At 44.8% G+C, this 18549-nt stretch overlaps 1 protein-coding gene across 4 annotated transcripts in view; it reads left to right on the forward strand.

Annotated features, from left to right (window-relative positions):
• Window positions 1–18549, forward strand: part of LOC106599664 (laminin subunit alpha-3) — a 113854-nt gene that overhangs the window by 55410 nt on the left and 39895 nt on the right. For 3 of the 4 annotated variants that reach the window (XM_014190951.2, XM_014190955.2, XM_014190957.2), the window contains 19 exons: window positions 756–890; window positions 978–1112; window positions 1312–1446; window positions 1891–2028; window positions 4368–4426; window positions 5611–5710; window positions 8265–8317; window positions 8554–8659; window positions 8948–9047; window positions 9482–9638; window positions 10084–10252; window positions 11392–11534; window positions 11666–11769; window positions 13600–13756; window positions 13966–14129; window positions 15767–15875; window positions 16090–16187; window positions 17566–17767; window positions 18060–18186. In XM_014190951.2, coding sequence (XP_014046426.2) covers window positions 756–890; window positions 978–1112; window positions 1312–1446; window positions 1891–2028; window positions 4368–4426; window positions 5611–5710; window positions 8265–8317; window positions 8554–8659; window positions 8948–9047; window positions 9482–9638; window positions 10084–10252; window positions 11392–11534; window positions 11666–11769; window positions 13600–13756; window positions 13966–14129; window positions 15767–15875; window positions 16090–16187; window positions 17566–17767; window positions 18060–18186 — 2391 coding nt within the window. Of the gene's footprint in view, window positions 1–755; window positions 891–977; window positions 1113–1311; window positions 1447–1890; window positions 2029–4367; window positions 4427–5610; window positions 5711–8264; window positions 8318–8553; window positions 8660–8947; window positions 9048–9481; window positions 9639–10083; window positions 10253–10540; window positions 10677–11391; window positions 11535–11665; window positions 11770–13599; window positions 13757–13965; window positions 14130–15766; window positions 15876–16089; window positions 16188–17565; window positions 17768–18059; window positions 18187–18549 lie in introns of all 4 variants that reach the window. The other variant, XM_014190952.2, reaches the window with a different exon arrangement.

Here is an 18549-nt window from a genome sequence, read left to right on the forward strand (position 1 = left end):
GTTTACTTTTTTAGATATGTGTGTATTGTTGTGTATTGTTAGATATTATTGCACTGTTGGAGCTAGGAACACAAGCATTTCGCTACACCCACAATAACATCTGCTAAATATGTGTATGCGACCAATAGCGTTTGATTGGATTTAGAATTTCCACTTTGTTTTCTCTCTTGCTGGAATCAGCTTAAAGGAAAAAAGCCAGATTGGAAAGATAGCTTTTTTTATTTGAAACAAGGATATAAATACCAGTTCTTTGATTCTCTCTGTCTCCGTCTCCGATATTTATTTTCATTGTTTGTCTAGGAATGTGGGCAACAACAATCATTTATGTTCAACCTTCTGAGGGCTGTTTTTATTTTTAAGGAGCGAGCTGGTAGGGGGAAAAGAAAACAATGGCGGTATTCTCTGATTCCCAATGCCCATGTGCCCAGTACAACCACCAGCCAAGATCTTGCATGCTTCTCTCTGCCAGGCTTGACTTCACCAGTCTGTCACCCTTAGTGCCACCAGGGTCACAGTCAGTGCCAGTGTAAATATGGTTAAAGAGATGTATTTGTCATATCCTGCTGTTAAACTGTGCCAAAGAAGGGCTCATTGGCGATGGCACATGCTGTGGGAAAGACTGTGGGGCTTCCCATTGTATATTTGAGCCTAAATCTAGCTTTTCGGCATTGAAATGTGAGCTAAAAGGGGTATTTTGTGTATTCAGAGATTGTGTGCCATCTGACATTAGTCTTTTTGTGTATGTGTGTGTTCAGGGTGTGTGTGTGACCGCGGTGGATCAGAGCTGGAGTTGTGTGACGCGTCAGGGCGCTGCATCTGTCGTGATGGTGTGGAGGGTGAGAGATGTGACCGCTGTCGACCAGGACACCACTCATTCCCTAACTGCCAAGGTGAGAAACCTGTCGCTCACCTCCCTCTCACCAAACCACACCTCAAATAGCATGTGTCGTCTGACTTGTATCTTTGTGTGTGTTCAGAGTGTGTGTGCGACGGCAGTGGTTCGGTGCTGGAGATGTGTGACGCATCAGGGCGCTGCGTGTGTCGTGGAGGGGTGGAGGGCGAGAGATGTGACCGCTGTCGACCGGGTTACCACTCCTTTCCTAACTGCCATGGTGAGAAACCTTTCCCTCTCATCAAACCACAACTGAAATAGAGCAACAATTGTCATCCTCTTTGAGGTTCATTTTACCACGTAAACATGACCTCACGAAAGTTCAGGTTGTTTGAAAATCAATTGTTTTGTTTAATTGTTGACAAAAATCAATCAACCTGTAGTTGATGTAAACCGTAATCACTTTCCCACCACTTCAGTGTGCCGCTGTGACGGTGCAGGTGTGACTGACAGGGTCTGTGGGCCCAACGGACAGTGCCGTTGCCGTGTCAACTACTTCGGAAGTCAATGTGACCAGTGTGCCCCTGGTTACTATGGATACCCAGACTGTGCCTGTACGTGTTTTAATCCTCTTGTTTTGGCCGCACCCATGGGAGGGCTACTGTATTGCAGACACTGATATGCCCACAGTGACCTTTCCATGACCTACCTGTTGCTGCTGTTGGAAAAACCAATGGGCATAATCTCACAGGGCTTAATGTAGCCTCCTCTTCAGCTCTGTAGAGCTAAGTACCTTGATTAACATGTAAATCCCAACACTCATTCACACTGATTTACCCCATAGAAATATTATCTAATCTAGTCATTCTATTTCTATTCTTGACCCATGGTTGTTTGAACAAAACAATACACAGAAAGCAACGGCAAACTTGGCCCACTCCAGTATTTAAAGGATTTAGTATGATCTGTGCCGTCGGAGATATTTGATTTGAATGCTAAGCCATATCATTCTCACATGAGACATCTCACAGTCCCTCTCCATGTCTCTCTCTCCCTAGCCTGCCAGTGTTTAGGGGAGGGTTCCTATGACTCCATGTGTAACCAAGTATCAGGCCAGTGTCTGTGTCGCCCTGGGGTGGTGGGACAGCAGTGTGATCGCTGTGCCGGGTCAGGCCTCCGCTTCCCCCAGTGTTCAGGTAACCCCTCTGCCTCACTAGACACTTTCTTCCTTTTCTTTTCAATTATCCGTTAATATTATTGTGGTTTATTTAGACAGGTTAGAATTAGAGGGGGAGGGTGGACACAGAAATCGAACCCATGGTCTCTGGGGGTCAGGACATACAGTCGGAAGTTTACATACACTTAGGTTGGAGTCATTAAAACTCGTTTTTCAACCACTCCACAAATTTCTTGTCAACAAACTATAGTTTTGGCAAGTTGGTTAGGACATCTACTTTGTGCATGACACAAGTCATTTTGCCAACAATTGTTTACAGATAGATTATTTCACTTATAATTCACTGTATCACAATTCCAGTGGGTCAGAAGTTTACATACACTAAGTTGACTGTGCCTTTAAACAGCTTGGAAAATTCCAGAAAAGGATGTCATGGCTTTAGAAGCTTCTGATAGGCTAATTTACATAATTTGAGTCAATTGGAGGTGTACCTGTGGATGTATTTCAAGGCCTACCTTCAAAGTCAGTGCCTCTTTGCTTGACATCATGGGAAAATCAAAAGAAATCAGCCAAGACCTCCACAAGTCTGGTTCATCCTTGGGAGCAATTTCCAAACGCCTGAAGGTACCATGTTCATCTGTACATCTGTACAATAGTACGTAAGTATTAACACCATGGGACCACGCAGCCGAAATACAGCTCAGGAAGGAGACACGCTCTGTCTCCTAGAGATGAACGTACTTTGGTGCGAAAAGTGCAAATCGATCCCAGAACAACAGCAAAGGATCTTGTGAAGATGCTGGAGGAAACCGGTACAAAAGTATCTATATCCACAGTAAAACAAAACCTGAAAGACAGCTCAGCAAGGAAGAAGCCACTGCTCCAAAACCGCCATAAAAAAGCCAGACTACGGTTTGCAACTGCACATGGGGACAAAGATCGTACATTTTGGAGAAATGTCCTCTGGTCTGATGAAACAAAAATAGAACTGTTTGGCCATAATGACCATCATTATGTTAGGAAGAAAAATGGGGAGGCTTGCAAGCCGAAGAACACCATCCCAACCGTGAAGCATGGGGGTGGCAGCGTCATGTTGGGGGTTGCTTTGCTGGTGCACCTCATAAAATAGATGGCATCATGAAGAGGAAAATAATGTGGATATATTGAAGCAACATCTCAAGACATCAGTCAGGAAGTTAAAGCTTGGTCGCAAATGGGTCTTCCAAATGGACAACAAGCATACTTCCAAAGTTGTGGCAAAATGGCTTAAGGACAACAAAGTCAAGGTATTGGAGGGGCCATCACAAAGCCCTGACCCCAATCCTATAGAACATTTGAGCAGAACTGAAAAAGCATGTGCGAGCAAGGAGGCCTACAAACCTGACTCAGTTACACTAGCTCTGTCAGGCGGAATGGGCCAAAATTCACCCAACTTATTGTGGGAAGCTTGTGGAAGGCTACCCAAAACATTTGACCCAAGTTAAACAATTTAAAGGCAATGCTACCAAATACTAACTGAGTGTATGTAAACTTCTGACCCACTGGGAATGTGATGAAAGAAATAAAAGCTGAAATAAATAATTCTCTCTACTATTATTCTGACATTTAACAAAGTAAAGTGGTGATCCTAACTGACCTAAAACAGGGAATCTTTACTGGGATTAAATGTCAGGAATTGTGAAAAACTGAGTTTAAATGTATTTGGCTAAGATGTATGTAAACTTCTGACTTCAACTGTATGTGGTAGAAACCAGGTGTGTTCCCACAAGACCACGGGCTCTATACTCTAGACACTTTCATTGGCTACCTGTAACCTAAACCGTCTTTGTGATGTGGAGATAGAGGTGGTCCTAAGATGTGGCATCCCCACGGGAGATGGTTCAATGGTTGTGTTTCACAGGGGGGTGTTGGCTCAATGTAGTTTATTCAGTGTGTAAAATGTATTAGTGTGGAGATTGTTTTCATATCCAGCCTAGTGGTACAGGTTTACTTCAAGTCCAGACCTTGCTAACAAAGTACTGTTCTGTAAATGTATGCTTAGAGCATAGCTGTCTGTCCTCTTCATAAAATAAGAATTTGGGTGAAGTTTTACAGACCTGCAATTGATTGCTTTTGTGAGTGTACTGTACTTATTACATTAGCACACTTGCCACTTAGTTACATTTGGTGCCCTGTTGATACATATAGAGCAGGAGGTCAGGAGCACACACCTAGTGTCTTAGGTCTAAATCAGTCCCTGTGTTAGAGGGGAACAATAAAAACATTCAGTGGAACTGGCTTTGAGGTCCAGAGTGGAGTTTGAGGGATATAGATTCATGTAAATGTTTTCCCCTCAACCTACGACATTGTTTCTTCCAGCCTCCATCACCCAGTGTAACCCAGCAGGGTCAGAGGTCAGCACAGCAGATCCACAAACGGTACGTAGCCTATGCCTCCCACAACATGGCTGACTGAGAAATCTTTACTTTACTTTATGAGATTTATTTTCCTTCACCAACATGGCAAACTCTCAGCCTCTTATCTTGATTGTTTTAGTAGCTGAGGCAATGGGAGTACCTGCAGTCATAAAACAAGGGCCTGTGATCATCAGTTGGTGTGTTCACGTGTGTCTATTCCACAGGAGGTTGGTGGCAACTTAATTGGGGAGGACAGACTCGTAGTAATGGCTGCAATGGAATAAATGGAATGGTATCTAACTCATCAAAGACATGGTCTCCATGTGTTTGATACCATTCCATTCAATCCATTCCAGCCATTATTATGCGCTGTCCTCGCCTCAGCAGCCTCCTGTGCTCTATTCACATTCCTATATCTGATAACAGTATTGCTAAACTCCATATCTGGTAATGTTTACAAGGAAGTGTTTTTTTGTTTTACTGCCTGTTGGAAATGACCAATTAACTGTAATCAAAAGAGGAAAAGCGACTTCCTTCCATTAAAAGAAAATAACGAAACACGGCCTGGCTGTATCAATGCTCCAGTAACGCAGGATTTCCAGAAGCTGATTCGACCCTTTTTCTTCCTTGGGGGTTTGCTTTGTGTGAAATGTTTAGTTGGAAAGAAAACATCATTAACATTGTGAATAGTTATTGAAATGTATTACACAACTGGAACAATTGGATTTTGTGTAATCTTTTGTTTTAGGGTTTTGTTCCACATTAAAGCACAGCTACTACTTTTTAAACAGTGTTCTCCAATATGCTGTAAGTAAGTAAATAGCCTTGTCTGAGCCAGGACAGCCCGTAAGGTAGGAGCCTATCTCTGGTTTCTGTAGCTTGATACACCAGTACACCGCCTGGACAGGACACTAGTCTGTGGCAGGGCCTTACACCAATCCTTCTCCTTAATGCTGAGTACCAAGCCAATGCTGTGTCTCCATGTGATGCTGAGTCAAATATCCATCTCTAAATCATTCCAAGCTGTCTGCTTCATAACATACTGTTCCTGAGGCACTTCCAGTGCCAAAAGAAGGGACTGTTAGATTGTCTCTGAGGGAAAAGCTTACTTGACATTTGCTGGCATTTGAGCTGATATTAGCATTTGCGTTGACTCTTTTCTTCATTACTGTGTCTGTCTGTCTATGTGGGTCGTCCTGACACAGGGTTCCTGTGGCTGCCTGCCCAACGTGGAGGGAACACTGTGTGACATGTGTAAACCTCTCTACTGGAACCTGGCGACAGAGAACCCCAGCGGCTGTATAGGTTGGTGACCTACATATGACCCTAACCGACTAAAGCCTCGTCCCATTCTATGCGTTGTAGCCAGTTTTTCTAGCGTTCATGAATAGTAGAGTTGGATACAGCACATATGGTACAGAACAATGGGCTAACATTACTTTACTGATATCTGCAGCATCAGACAACAGAAATCCTGATGTAAAATCAATATTTCATCCATCGCTAATTAGTCTGTTGGAAAAGTACAATTAATATACAGTACCAGTCAAAGGTTTGGACACACCTACTCATTCAAGGGTGATTGTGGAGGCCAGGTCATCTGATGCAGCACTCCATCACTCGCCTTCTACGTCAAATAGCCCTTACACAGCCTGGAGGTGAGTTGGGGTCATTGTCATGTTGTAAAACAAATGATAGTCCCACTAAGAATAAACCAGATGGTATGGAGTATCGCTGCAGAATGCTGTAGTAGTCATGCTGGTTAAGTGTGCCTTGAATTCTAAATAAATCACTGACAGTCTCACCAGCAAAGCACCCCCACACCATCATACCTCCTCCTCCATGCTTCACGGTGGGAACCACACATGCAGAGATCATCCGTTCACCAACTCTGCATCTCACACAGACATGACGGTTGGAACCAAAAATCTCAAATATGGACTCATCAGACCAAAGGACAGATTTCCACCAGTCTAATGTCCATTGCTCGTGTTTGTTGGCCTAAGCAAGTCTCTTCTTCTTATTGGTGTCCTTTAGTAGTGGTTTCTTTGCAGCAATTCGACCATGAAAGCCTGATTCATGCAGTCTCCTCTGAACATGAACACACTCCTTGATGTTGAGATGTGTCTGTTACTTAAACTCTGTGACGCATTTATTTGGGCTGCAATTTCTGAGGCTGGTATCTCTAATGAACTTCTCCTCTGCAGCAGGGGTAACTCTGGGTCTTCCTTTCCTGTGGCGGTCCTCAAGAGAGCCAGTTGCGACTTGAAGAAACTTTCAAAGTTCTTGAAATGTTCCGTATTGACTGACCTTCATGTTTTAAAGTATTGATGGACTGTTGTTTCTCTTTGCTTATTTGAGCTGTTCTTGCCATAATATGGACTTGGTATTTTACCAAATAAGGCTATCTTCTGTATACCACCCCTACCTTGTTACAACATAACTGATTGGCTCAAACGCACTAAGAAGGAAAGAAATTCCACATATTGACTTTTAACAAGGCACACCTGTTAATTGAAATGCATTCCTGGTGACTACCTCATGAAGCTGGTTGAGAGAATGCCAAGAGTGTGCAAAGCTGTCATCAAGGCAAAGGGTGGCTACTTTGAAGAATCTAAAATCTAAAATATATTTTCATTTGTTTAACACTTTTTTGGTTACCACATGATTCCATATGTGTTATTTCATAGTTTTGATGCCTTCACTATTATTCTACAATGTAGAAAATAGTACAAATAAAGAAAACCCCTTGAATGAGTAGGTGTGTCCAAACCTTTGACTGGTACTGTACTTGGTAACAGAATAGTGTTTCTTTTTGAGTGTCCCGGTCTGTTAAAACCTGAAACGAGAGAAAAAAACTCCAATCCCTCCAGAAATCTGGGTTGCACTGCACACCTGCGTGTGGAGAAGGCAGCAATCAGCAGTGTTTTCAGCAGTATTAGATAACCGGTGTTATTAAACCTGAGGAAGTGCTGATATCAGAAACCACTCTGCCTCTTCGCCCAGGAGACATGGCAGCATGTCAGAAACAACTCTTTCTTTCTGTCCCTCCTAAGGATGTTTTAGGAAAACATGTTAACACAGAGCGCCCAAGGGGAAAAGTGTGCTTCTCTTCTCTCAATGTGGTGCTGTGTTAACAGCAGTGTCACTTAAACTTTGCGGTTCCGTGAGGTAAATGCTTTTTGATCGGAACGGAGTACATCTTTGCCAGTGCAACAATAACCTCCCAGTCAAGGTGGGATACAGGTGTCAGTTGTAGGGGGAAAAAGAAAACGAGAATACCCCTTGCTTAAAGAAATATGTGCCCTAAAATCACCTTCCTCATCCTCATAATTCAGAGCTGACTTTCTTCTCAACTAGCCAGTGCCGTGTAGGAACAGCCGCAGGCTTTGTCCAGATACCTGTCTAAAGTTACAGCTCTACTCTGCAGCAAGAATGTTATCACCACCGCCTGCCTGCTGCCAGGAGATATATGGATGGAGGGAAGAAAGAAGAGCTTTTAATATTCCAGAAATGCCTCAGGTTTTAATGTGGCTGAACGGATACTGAGGGTTGTTCTCTGACAGAGAGAGAGAGAAAGAGAGAGCAGTGGCTCCCCTGGTCCTTTGGTGTGGATATGTGCAGCTCAGAAGATTTTTGTTGCTTCTGTTTTTCACCCATGAAGGTGGTGGAATCCTGTAATCAGAGTTTACCCCCCCCCCCCCTTTCTCTCTCTATCTCTCTCTCTTTTCATCTTCCTTTTTACAGTTTGTATTCTAGAATTTCTCTGCTTCTGCGTTATTGTCATTGCATCACTGAATAGTATGTGACTCAGTAGTTTGAAGACTTTCTCACTTTATGCTTCCTGTCTCTCTCCCAGAGTGTCGCTGTGGCGTCAAAGGCACCCTGAGTGGGGTAGGAGGGTGTCAACAGGTGTGTCTGTCTACCTCTGTCTGTTCATACCGCCTTATGACGCTGATACATTATGTTCAGCACAGCAGTACTAACCGATGGTAAATCATTTAACCATCAATTGCTTACTGTTTAACTAGGAGGTCCATTTGTCTTGGATATATTCCTTTATCACACTACTAAATCCCAATTTACTTGGTAACATTCACCTATCACTAGCAGTTCCCCGTTGACTTCAACATTGTCTCCTATTGTAGAAAAGTGGCCAGTGTTACTGCAAGCCCGACGTGTGCAGCCATACCTGTGACACATGCAAGGAGGGCTACTACCTGCTGCAGAAGAGGAACTATTTTGGCTGTCAAGGTGAGTCAGCTGACCAAACATGAACCAGACTGGCTTCCTATGAACACACAGCCTTTATCTTATCCATCTAACTAATGTGTTGAGACTCAGCCTCTGAATGTTTCACAGTGCAGGGTGTGCCTTTTTTATCCTACAAAGATTGTCACTCTTGACCAAAAATTGTTTGAGTAATAGATACGTCGTTAACATGTACGGTAGCAAACCTCGAGTCACGGCTTGACCTCATGATCAGTTAGGGTTGTGTTTTAATCAGAAAGACCTCGTTGACCTGCTGCTTCTCTCCGATAGGCTGCCAGTGTGATGTGGGAGGAGCCATAGGCAGAGGGTGTGATGAGATGTCTGGACAGTGCCAGTGTCGGAAGAACGTAGTGGGCCGCACCTGCACTGAGTAAGGACGGACTGAAACGAAACAGAATGACATGTTTTTGACATGCTGCTTAAGTTCTCACACGATTTGGAGCAAATCTTGTTAAATACTGATGAATGGCAAGAAACAAACAGAAAATCCTAAAACCTCAGAGATTTCATGCATTCTAAATCAAGACTGCCATGATTATGTTCCATTTTTTTTTACATTTTAGTCATTTAGCAGACGCTCTTATCCAGAGCGACTTACAGTAGTGAATGCATACATTTCATACAATTTCATACATTTTTTTCTGTGCTGGCCCCCCGTGGGAATCGAACCCACAACCCTGGTGTTGCAAACACCATGCTCTACCAACTGAGCTACAGGGAAGGCATATGAAACATTGCTCAAGTGTTTTATTCTTAATCTCTCTCCCACCACCCCTTCTCTCCCCTCCTGTCTGACCATACCAGGCCAGCACCTAACTACTACTTCCCCAGCCTGCACCACCTGAGGTATGAGGTGGAGGATGGCATCACCCCCAACGCCAGGCCCGTACGCTTCGGCTACGACCCCCAGACGTTCCCAGGATTCAGCTGGAGAGGTTACGCCATCATGTCCCCAGCGCAGGTAAGAAACATGACGATGTTGATAGGTGGACCTTAAATCTGTTCCTGCCTGACCGTCTTGACATCTTCATTATTTAATAGTGGCTTTTTTTCCTTCTGCTCTAAGCCTAATTTCTGGTGTACATTCTTTGTAGAAGTGCTAGATGCTGCTACAAGCATTTCTTATGATGAAAATGCTTGGTGCTTCCTTGTTGAATGTGTTCAGTCTGGCGGTAGTGGATGGTGTTGGCTTTTGTGGTGATTGTTGTGGTGGTAGTGTTTTTCTTTTGAGTGTGTTGGAGTGATTGTCAGCTGTACAGTAGCAGGCCACTCTCCCAGTTAGTCCTAACCCTGGGTGTGTCAGAAATGGCACCCTATTCCCTATATAGTGCACTACTTTTGACAAGGCTCTGGTCAAAAGTAGTGCCCTATATAGGGAATAAGGTGCCACCCCTGTTTCTCCTCAGCCAGAGGTGATCCTATCGTTAGCTGTGGGTTTCCCCGGCACCTTCCACATAATGGTTCGCTACGTCACCACTACCCCCCGCAGACCCACACAGGGGCAGCGGCATAGGGGGCGAGCCCGAGCCAGGATCTTGGTGGTGGACGAGCCTGATTTTCACTCTTGCTGTGACTGTAAGTGATGGGTGTTTCCCCTCTGCTCGGCTATAGCCTGGTCCCGGATCTGTTTGTGCTGTCTTGCCTACTCCTGTGGTCGTGGGACCAGGCTAGCTCTGCTCTCCTCTGTTGATCAGCTTACTGCTTCCTCTTCCCTTTCTATCCCTCTACCTTGTCTACCAGCATGGCCTTCTAGTCTACTAACAGTATAACTGTACCCCCCCCACCACCACCACCACCACCACCACCATCCTGCAACCCCCATCCCCCCCATCAGCTGTGTCTGTCTAACTCCTGTCCCTGCAGAGTGAAGTGAGAGTAACAGTGCATGTGGACGAGGCAAGGCGATCCTTGTTCCAACTTGTCCTGCGGTACGCTAACCCCAGCAGCCAGGACAGTGTGACTGGTAGTGTAACAGCTACCTATGTCCGAGGTGGCCAAGGTAAGGCTGCCTCTCTAACTCCTGCTTCACACAACATCATATTCGTCTCCTATCAAGCAGAAACAGTTTTATCTCCCGTACACCCCTCAAAAACACAGATACACGGATAAACTTACAGTATAGGCTGTAAAAGTGTTTCATGCAAGTCTTTCCTTGATCTTTTGTTTGGCAATGCATTACTACAGCGATGAGCAAGTCCAGTCCTCGTGGGCCGGAGTCATGTCACACTTTCTCCCATCCCTAGCAAACACAGCTGATTCAACTAATTGCACGTTCTAATCTGAAGATGTTGATTATTGGAGTCAGGTGAGTTAGCTGGCTGGGACAGTGACCCAAAGTGTGAACCCAATCAGTCCTCCGAGGACTGGAGTTGCCCGTTCCTGCATTACTGCCTTGAAATGGCATGGGGTGCCTAATCACACCGTTGATGTTATACCTCTGGCCCACCCAGACATTTTTGTTTTAACCCTAAACTGACACACCTCAATTCGTCAACAGCTTGGCAATTAGTTGACTAATTGAATCAGGTGTGTCAGTTAAATCAGGTGTGCCCGAGGAGAGGGTTGGGAAACCCTGACTTAGACTACATGAATACACGTCAACCTTTGTGGTGTTAACTGTAAGGTCTTGTGTTGCTTTGTTTAACTGTATTTAGCTGTATCCCGATTGGTTGATTGAATGATTAATTCATTGATTGGTTGATTGTATCCTGCAGGGTCAGGTCAGAGTAAGGAGGTGGTGTTTCCTTCTAGCTCCTCCCCGGCTTACCTCACAGTCCCTGGGGACGGCTTCGCTGAGCCCTTCACACTGACCCCTGGGAAATGGATCATACGCATCCGGGCAGAGGGCCTTCTACTGGTGAGGCCAGGATTGTTAGTCTGTGATACCATCTGTCAGTGACCGAAGACAAAAAAAAGGAAGCAAAAAGGTAGAGGAATAGATCATAAATGTGTTCTTCTCTCTCTCTCTGCTCTCCACCGCCCTCCCAGGACTACTTGGTGCTGCTTCCCAGTGATTACTACGAGGCCCCCTTCCTCCAGGAGAAGATCGCCCAGCCCTGCACGTACACATTCACCGCAGACAGAGACACTAAGTAATCCCCGTGTTCCCCCAATGCTCTTTACCAAGGCATACTGTTCTGTCAGGTGCATGTTGGCCCTAGACAGTATATCTGTTCAATGTATGGACTGTACAGTGAGGGAAAAAAGTATTTGATCCCCTGCTGATTTTGTACGTTTTCCCACTGACAAAGAAAGGATCAGTCTATAATTTTAATGGTAGGTTTATTTGAACAGTGAGAGACAGAATAACAACAAAAAAATCCAGAAAAACGCGTGTCAAAACTTTTATAAAATGATTTGCATTTTAATGAGGGAAATAAGTATTTGACCCTTCTGCAAAACATGACTTAGTACTTGGTGGCAAAACCCTTGTTGGCAATCAGAGGTCAGACGTTTCTTGTAGTTGGCCACCAGGTTTGCACACATCTCAGGAGGGATTTTGTCCCACTCCTCTTTGCAGATCTTCTCCAAGTCATTAAGGTTTCGAGGCTGACGTTTGGCAACTCGAACCTTCAGCTCCCTCCACAGATTTTCTATGGGATTATGGTCTGGAGACTGGCTAGGCCACTCCAGGACCTTAATGTGCTTCTTCTTGAGCCACTCCTTTGTTGCCTTGGCCGTGTGTTTTCGGTCATTGTCATGCTGGAATAGCCATGAACATTTTCAATGTCCTGGCTGAGGGAAGGAGGTTCTCACCCAAGATTTGACGGTACATGTCCCGTCCATCGTCCTTTTTATGCGGTGAAGATGTCCAGTCCTCTTAGCAGAAAAACACCCCCAAAGCATAATGTTTCCACCTCCATGTTTGACGGTGGAGATGGTGTTCTTGTGGTCATAGGCAGCATTCCTCCTCCTCCAAACACGGCGAGTTGAGTTGATGCCAAAGAGCTCCATTTTGGTCTCATCTGACCACAACACTTTCACCCAGTTGTCCTCTGAATCATTCAGATGTTCATTGGCAAACTTCAGACGGGCATGTATATGTGCTTTCTTGAGCAGGGGGACCTTGCGGGCGCTGCAGGATTTCAGTCCTTCATGGCATAGTGTGTTACCAATTGTTTTCTTGTTGACTATGGTCCCAGCTGCCTTGAGATCATTGACAAGATCCTCCCGTGTAGTTCTGGGCTGATTCCTCACCGTTCTCATGATCATTGCAACTCCATGAGGTGAGATCTTGCATGGAGCCCCAGGCCGAGGGAGATTGACAGTTCTTTTGTGTTTCTTCCATTTGCGAATAATCGCACCAACTGTTATCACCTTCTCACCAAGCTGCTTGGCGATGGTCTTGTAGCCCATTCCAGCCTTGTGTAGGTCTACAATCTTGTCCCTGACATCCTTGGAGAGCTCTTTGGTTTTGGCCATGGTGGAGAGTTTGGAATCTGATTGATTGATTGCTTCTGTGGACAGGTGTCTTTTTATACAGGTAACAAACTGAGATTAGGAGCACTCCCTTTAAGAGTGTGCTCCTAATCTTAGCTCGTTACCTGTATAAAAGACACCTGGGAGCCAGAAATCTTTCTGATTGAGAGGGGGTCAAATACTTATTTCCCTCCATTAAAATGCAAATCAATTTATAACATATTTGATATGTGTTTTTCTGGATTTTTTTGTTGTTATTCTGTCTCACTGTTCAAATAAACCTACCATTAAAATTATAGACTGATCATTTCTTTGTCAGTGGGCAAACGTACAAAATCAGCAGGGGATCAAATACTTTTTTCCCTCACTGTGCATACATGTAGTCTGTGCAAGGTTGTGTTGTTTAAATGCATGTTATCCCCAGACTCTGACCGCAGTTGTGTCCCTCCCTCCCTCCCTCCCTCCCTCCCTCCCTCCCTCCCTCCCTCCCTCCCTCCCTCTAGCTGTCTGCTGTATAAGCACATGGCGATGAACAGGTTCAGCTCTGTGCTGGGCTCTCAGGGCCAGTTCTCCAGCCAGTGGAGACGCAGGAGGAGACAGGCCCTCGTCCGCCGGCCAACTCCAGCCCACCCCGAGATGGCCTCGCTCACCGGGAGACAGGTGGGTCTAGGTCTGGGGCTCTGTTGCACACACACACACACACACACACACACACACACACACACACACACACACACACACACACACAAACATACTTTTTGTCCCTCTGATTGTGATGGTTTATGGATTTTATTTTATAGTTGGACAGTAAATGCATAGTGTGACTCTGAGACACTGCGTTTGTCCTCCCCCATGTTTGTGTCCTGTAGGCCCAGTTACAGCTGAGCCTGCGTGTGTCTCCACCCGGTCCCTACATCCTGGTCCTGGAGTATGCCAGCGAGGTAGACATGGTCCAGAACGTCAACCTCATCATCACTGGCCAATCAGAGAGTCATATCCAGGCCAGAGCCAACATCTACAGCTGCCTTTACAGGTTTGTGTGTGTACTGTACGTTTACTGAGAGTGCAATGTTTTTTTCCTGTCCTTCAATAGTGTTTATATAGTCTGTACTCGAGAGGTAGTGTTGGCAAGTCATTTGTGTGCATTTTGTGTAATAAACCTGTTTTAACCTGTCTGGGAACCTGGGTCAACAGCCAGTGGAATCGCGTCACGCGAAATACAAATACCTCATAAATGCTATAACTTCAATTTCTCAAACATATGACTATTTTACACCATTTTATAGATGCACCTTTCCTGAATCGAACCACGTTGTCCGATTTCAAAAAGGCTTTACAGCAAAAGCAAAACTTTTGATTATGTTAGGAGAGTACCCTGCCAAACAAAATCACACTGCCATTTTCAAAGCAACTAGCATGCATCACAAATACCCAAAACACAGCTAAATGCAGCACTAACCTTTGACAATCTTCATCAGATGACACTCCTAGGACATCATGTTACGCAATACATGCATTTTTTGTTCGAAAAAGTTCATATTTATATATATATATACAGCATTTTACATCGGCGCGTGACGTTCAGAAAATATTTTCCCTCAAATGCTTCTGGTGAACAGCGCTACAATTTGCAAAATTACTATTCGAAAACATTGTTAAAATGTAATATTGTCATTCAAAGAATTATAGACTAACATCTCGTGAATGCAACCGCATTGCCAGATTTAAAAATAACTTTACTGGGAAATCACACTTTGCAATAAACGAGGTGGTATGCTCAGAAAAATAGGCTAGGCGATACATGTTAGCGCCATCTTGGAACCATCTAAAATCAAATATACTATTGTAAATATTCCCTTACCTTTGATTATCTTCATCAGAAGGCACTTCCAGGAATCCCAGGTCCACAACAAATGTAGTTTTGTTCGAAAAAGTTAATAATTTATGTCCCAATAGCTCCTTCTTGTTAGCGCGTTCGAAGGCTACTCATAATGTACTGAAGCGCACGGGACTTGTCGTCACGAATGTGCAAAAAATATATATTTACGTTCGTTCAAACATGTCAAACGTTGTATAACATAAATCTTTAGGGCCTTTTTCAACCAGAGCTTCAATAATATTCAAGGCGGACGATTGCATTGTCTTACTAAACGTTTCGGAATGAGAGGGTACCCATGGGCGCCCGCGTCATAGTAGTAATGGCCCTCCCCCTGTGATCAACTTTCCAAGCCTCTCTTTCGGTCAGTTTCTACCGGAGAAGACTCAAACCACTTTGTAAAGACTGTTGACATCTAGTGGAAGCCTTAGGAAGTGCTAAATGAATCCTAACTCATGGTGTGTTTCATAGGCAAAGTGTTGAAGGTGATTCCACAAATCAGATTTCCACTTCCTGCATGGAATCTTCTCAGGTTTTGGCCTGCCATATGAGTTCTGTTATACTCACAGACACCATTCAAACAGTTTTAGAAACTTTAGGGTGTTTTCTATCCAAATCTACTAATTATATGCATATTCTAGTTACTGGGCAGGAGTAGTAACCAGATTAAACCGGGTACGTTTTTTATCCGGCCGTGCAAATACTGCCCCCTAGCCCCAACAGGTTAATGCAGCTCTCCGGCTCTGTAATGCTGTTGATCATTGAGGGTGTTTATCCAATACTTGTCCACGCAGCTTCCTTTGTCGCAGTGTGGCGGTTGACGGAACCAATCGCGCTGCAGTGTTCCAGTTTACCCACAAGGCCGAGCTTCTTCTACAGACCTCCACATCCTCAATGCTGCTGGTGAGAAAGAACCCTTTTATTCCATTGCATAGCAGCAAGATCCTCACGTATGCAACCTCTTCTAGTTTGTCGTCCTTTTTTATATTGTACTGTGCATATTATCTAGTAAATGGAAGGGTACCGACTACCGGTGCCTACTGTATAAAAGTGAGTTCATGTTGAAATGAAATACTTCTATTTCCTGTCGCCATTTTGACTGTGTATTCCTCTGTAGTATAAAGTGTACGCAGTGCCTGCGGAGGAGTTCTCCATGGAGTACCTGGACCCCAAGGTGCTCTGTGTCTCTGTCCACGGACGCTTCACTGAGGACAGGTACGCCGTTTTACCTCATAATACTATGTTGTAATGCCAGGGGACTGTAAGTGACTTCTTCAAAATAGACAGCTGGTGCTTTTGACAACTAGCAATGAGCAGCAATGAGCAAACATGGTAGTAATAGTAGTGCCTGTATTTTACAGGTAGAGGGCTTGTTGTGCAATCAGTAGCACTGTCTGTGGGGTAGATGCTTGCTGTTGTTGTGTTACCTTCCACACATCTGTTTTCCAGGTGTGATTCAATGCATTCCTCAGCCAGGGTCACTTAACTGAGGCTGTCTGATATCCAGGCCAACTTCTCCTCTCCCCTCCACCTAGCACACCTGGGTTCAACTAGTACTTGTTTCCTTCCAAATACTTAAAGCTGCACTTGATTGAGTTTGCCTGATGCAATGGAACCAATGGAGTAGTCAGAAAAGTGCTCATTTGTACTCTGGGCAGGCATAATCACACCTTCAAAGTATATGAAAGAAAACAAATCCTATTTGAACACAGGGCTGACAGCCAGTGACCACGCCAGAATTTACTGTCATGGTTGCTGCTGATAACTAGCTGTCAAGCAGCACCAGTCCTGTTATTATACGGCTAGTTTTTACAGGCTGTTTTTCCACCACTTTCAGTGTAAACTGACTGCCTGCCTGGCTCCACTATTGTTGAAGGTAATAATCAAGGTGATATCTCAGGGAAAATAAACCGTGAAAGTGAGGGGGAAAACCCTGGTCAAGACACTTGTTGTTTGATGCCGATGGTTCAGGCACATTACAAAAGGCCTTTCTTTTCATGTTCTGCTGTTTCCACAAAGCAAAATAAGGAGGGAAAGCATGAAAAGCTCAGCCCCACATCAGGCCTGAGAAAACACATAGCTTGCCATGAATTGGTGATAAGAGGATTGATAAGGACTTAAAACTGAGAAAAGAAAGAGTGAGGTTTTGACTCGAAGGGACGTTTTTTTTTTAGATCGTGAAATGATTCTGTGTTGGTCAGTGAGAGAGGATGAAACAGAACGATAGAGAGAGAGAGAGTTAAGGAGTTTAAGATCAAGTATGAGGGCATAGGGGATTGAGGTTTGCTCCACTCAGGAAAAGTGTGCGTAATTTAGGGGGTTCTATACATTGAGAGAGAATGTGATAGTTATAGGATGTCTACATATGAAAGCTGTTTACTCCAGATTTCACAGGTCACAACCTTTTATGTGGTCACTGCCCCTGCTAATAACCAGTCCCACTATATCCCAGTGGTGCTTAGCAAACACTTCTGAAGTTGCTTCTGAAATGGGCCCTGGCCAAATGTAGTGCACTATATGTAGGGAATAGGATGCCGTTTCAGACGCACCAACCTTCACCTCCTGTGTTCTGTTCCCCCTTTCTTCCCTCCAGTCAGTACTGTGTTCCCAGCCAGTACGACAGGCCCTCCTCAGCTCTGGTTCTGGACGCAGCTCGGGATGCGCACCCCTCCTCCCCACATGCCGTCCCCCAGCAGAGGGAGAGTGAAGAGTGGAGACGAAGACGGCAGTCAGGGGCTGGGGGCTTCCCTTTCCCTGGAGCCCAGAGTGAAGGGGTACTACTCAAATCTCCCCAGGTACATGCATGGAGCTGGGCCTGTATAATGCTGCTGCTACTGCTGCTGCTTGGAGTGGGACCATGCACTGGAAAGCATGTGGGGCTTGAGATATGAAGCCCACAGCTTCACTAACATTAATGGCAGTAACACCCCTATAGGGTTACAGTATATAGTTAATGAGCAGGTTTTTAAGTGGTACGAAGCACATTTCTGTGGAAACGGACAACAAAATCGAATTTGATCTTATTTCTGTGGTGTTTACACGTTTCTCCACATGTTGTGTTCTTTCTCTGTTCCTCTATTCCTCCAGACAGAGATCCGTTTCAGTGCCAGGGTGCCAGTTCCTGGCAGGTATGCGTTTGTGGTCCACTACTGTCAAGCTGAACACACCACCTTCCCTGTGGAGGTACGGGTGGATGCCGGACACACGTGGGCCGGTGAGTTTGGTGCGAAATGTGGGTGTATTTTTACATTTAAGTCTTTTAGCAGACGCTCTTATCCAGAGCGACTTACAAATTGGTGCATTCACCTTATAATATCCAGTGGAACAACCACTTTACAATAGTGCATCTAAATCTTTTAAGGGGGGGTTAGAAGGATTACTTTATCCTATCCCAGGTATTCCTTAAAGAGGTGGGGTTTCAGGTGTCTCCGGAAGGTGGTGATTGACTCCACTGTCCTGGCGTCGTGAGGGAGCTTGTTCCACCATTGGGGTGCCAGAGCAGCGAACAGTTTTGACTGGGCTGAGCGGGAACTGTGCTTCCTCAGAGGTAGGGAGGCGAGCAGGCCAGAGGTGGATG

The sequence above is a fragment of the Salmo salar genome, chromosome ssa03 (genome assembly GCF_905237065.1).
Source record: "Salmo salar chromosome ssa03, Ssal_v3.1, whole genome shotgun sequence".
NCBI classification, from domain to species: Eukaryota; Metazoa; Chordata; class Actinopteri; order Salmoniformes; family Salmonidae; genus Salmo; species Salmo salar.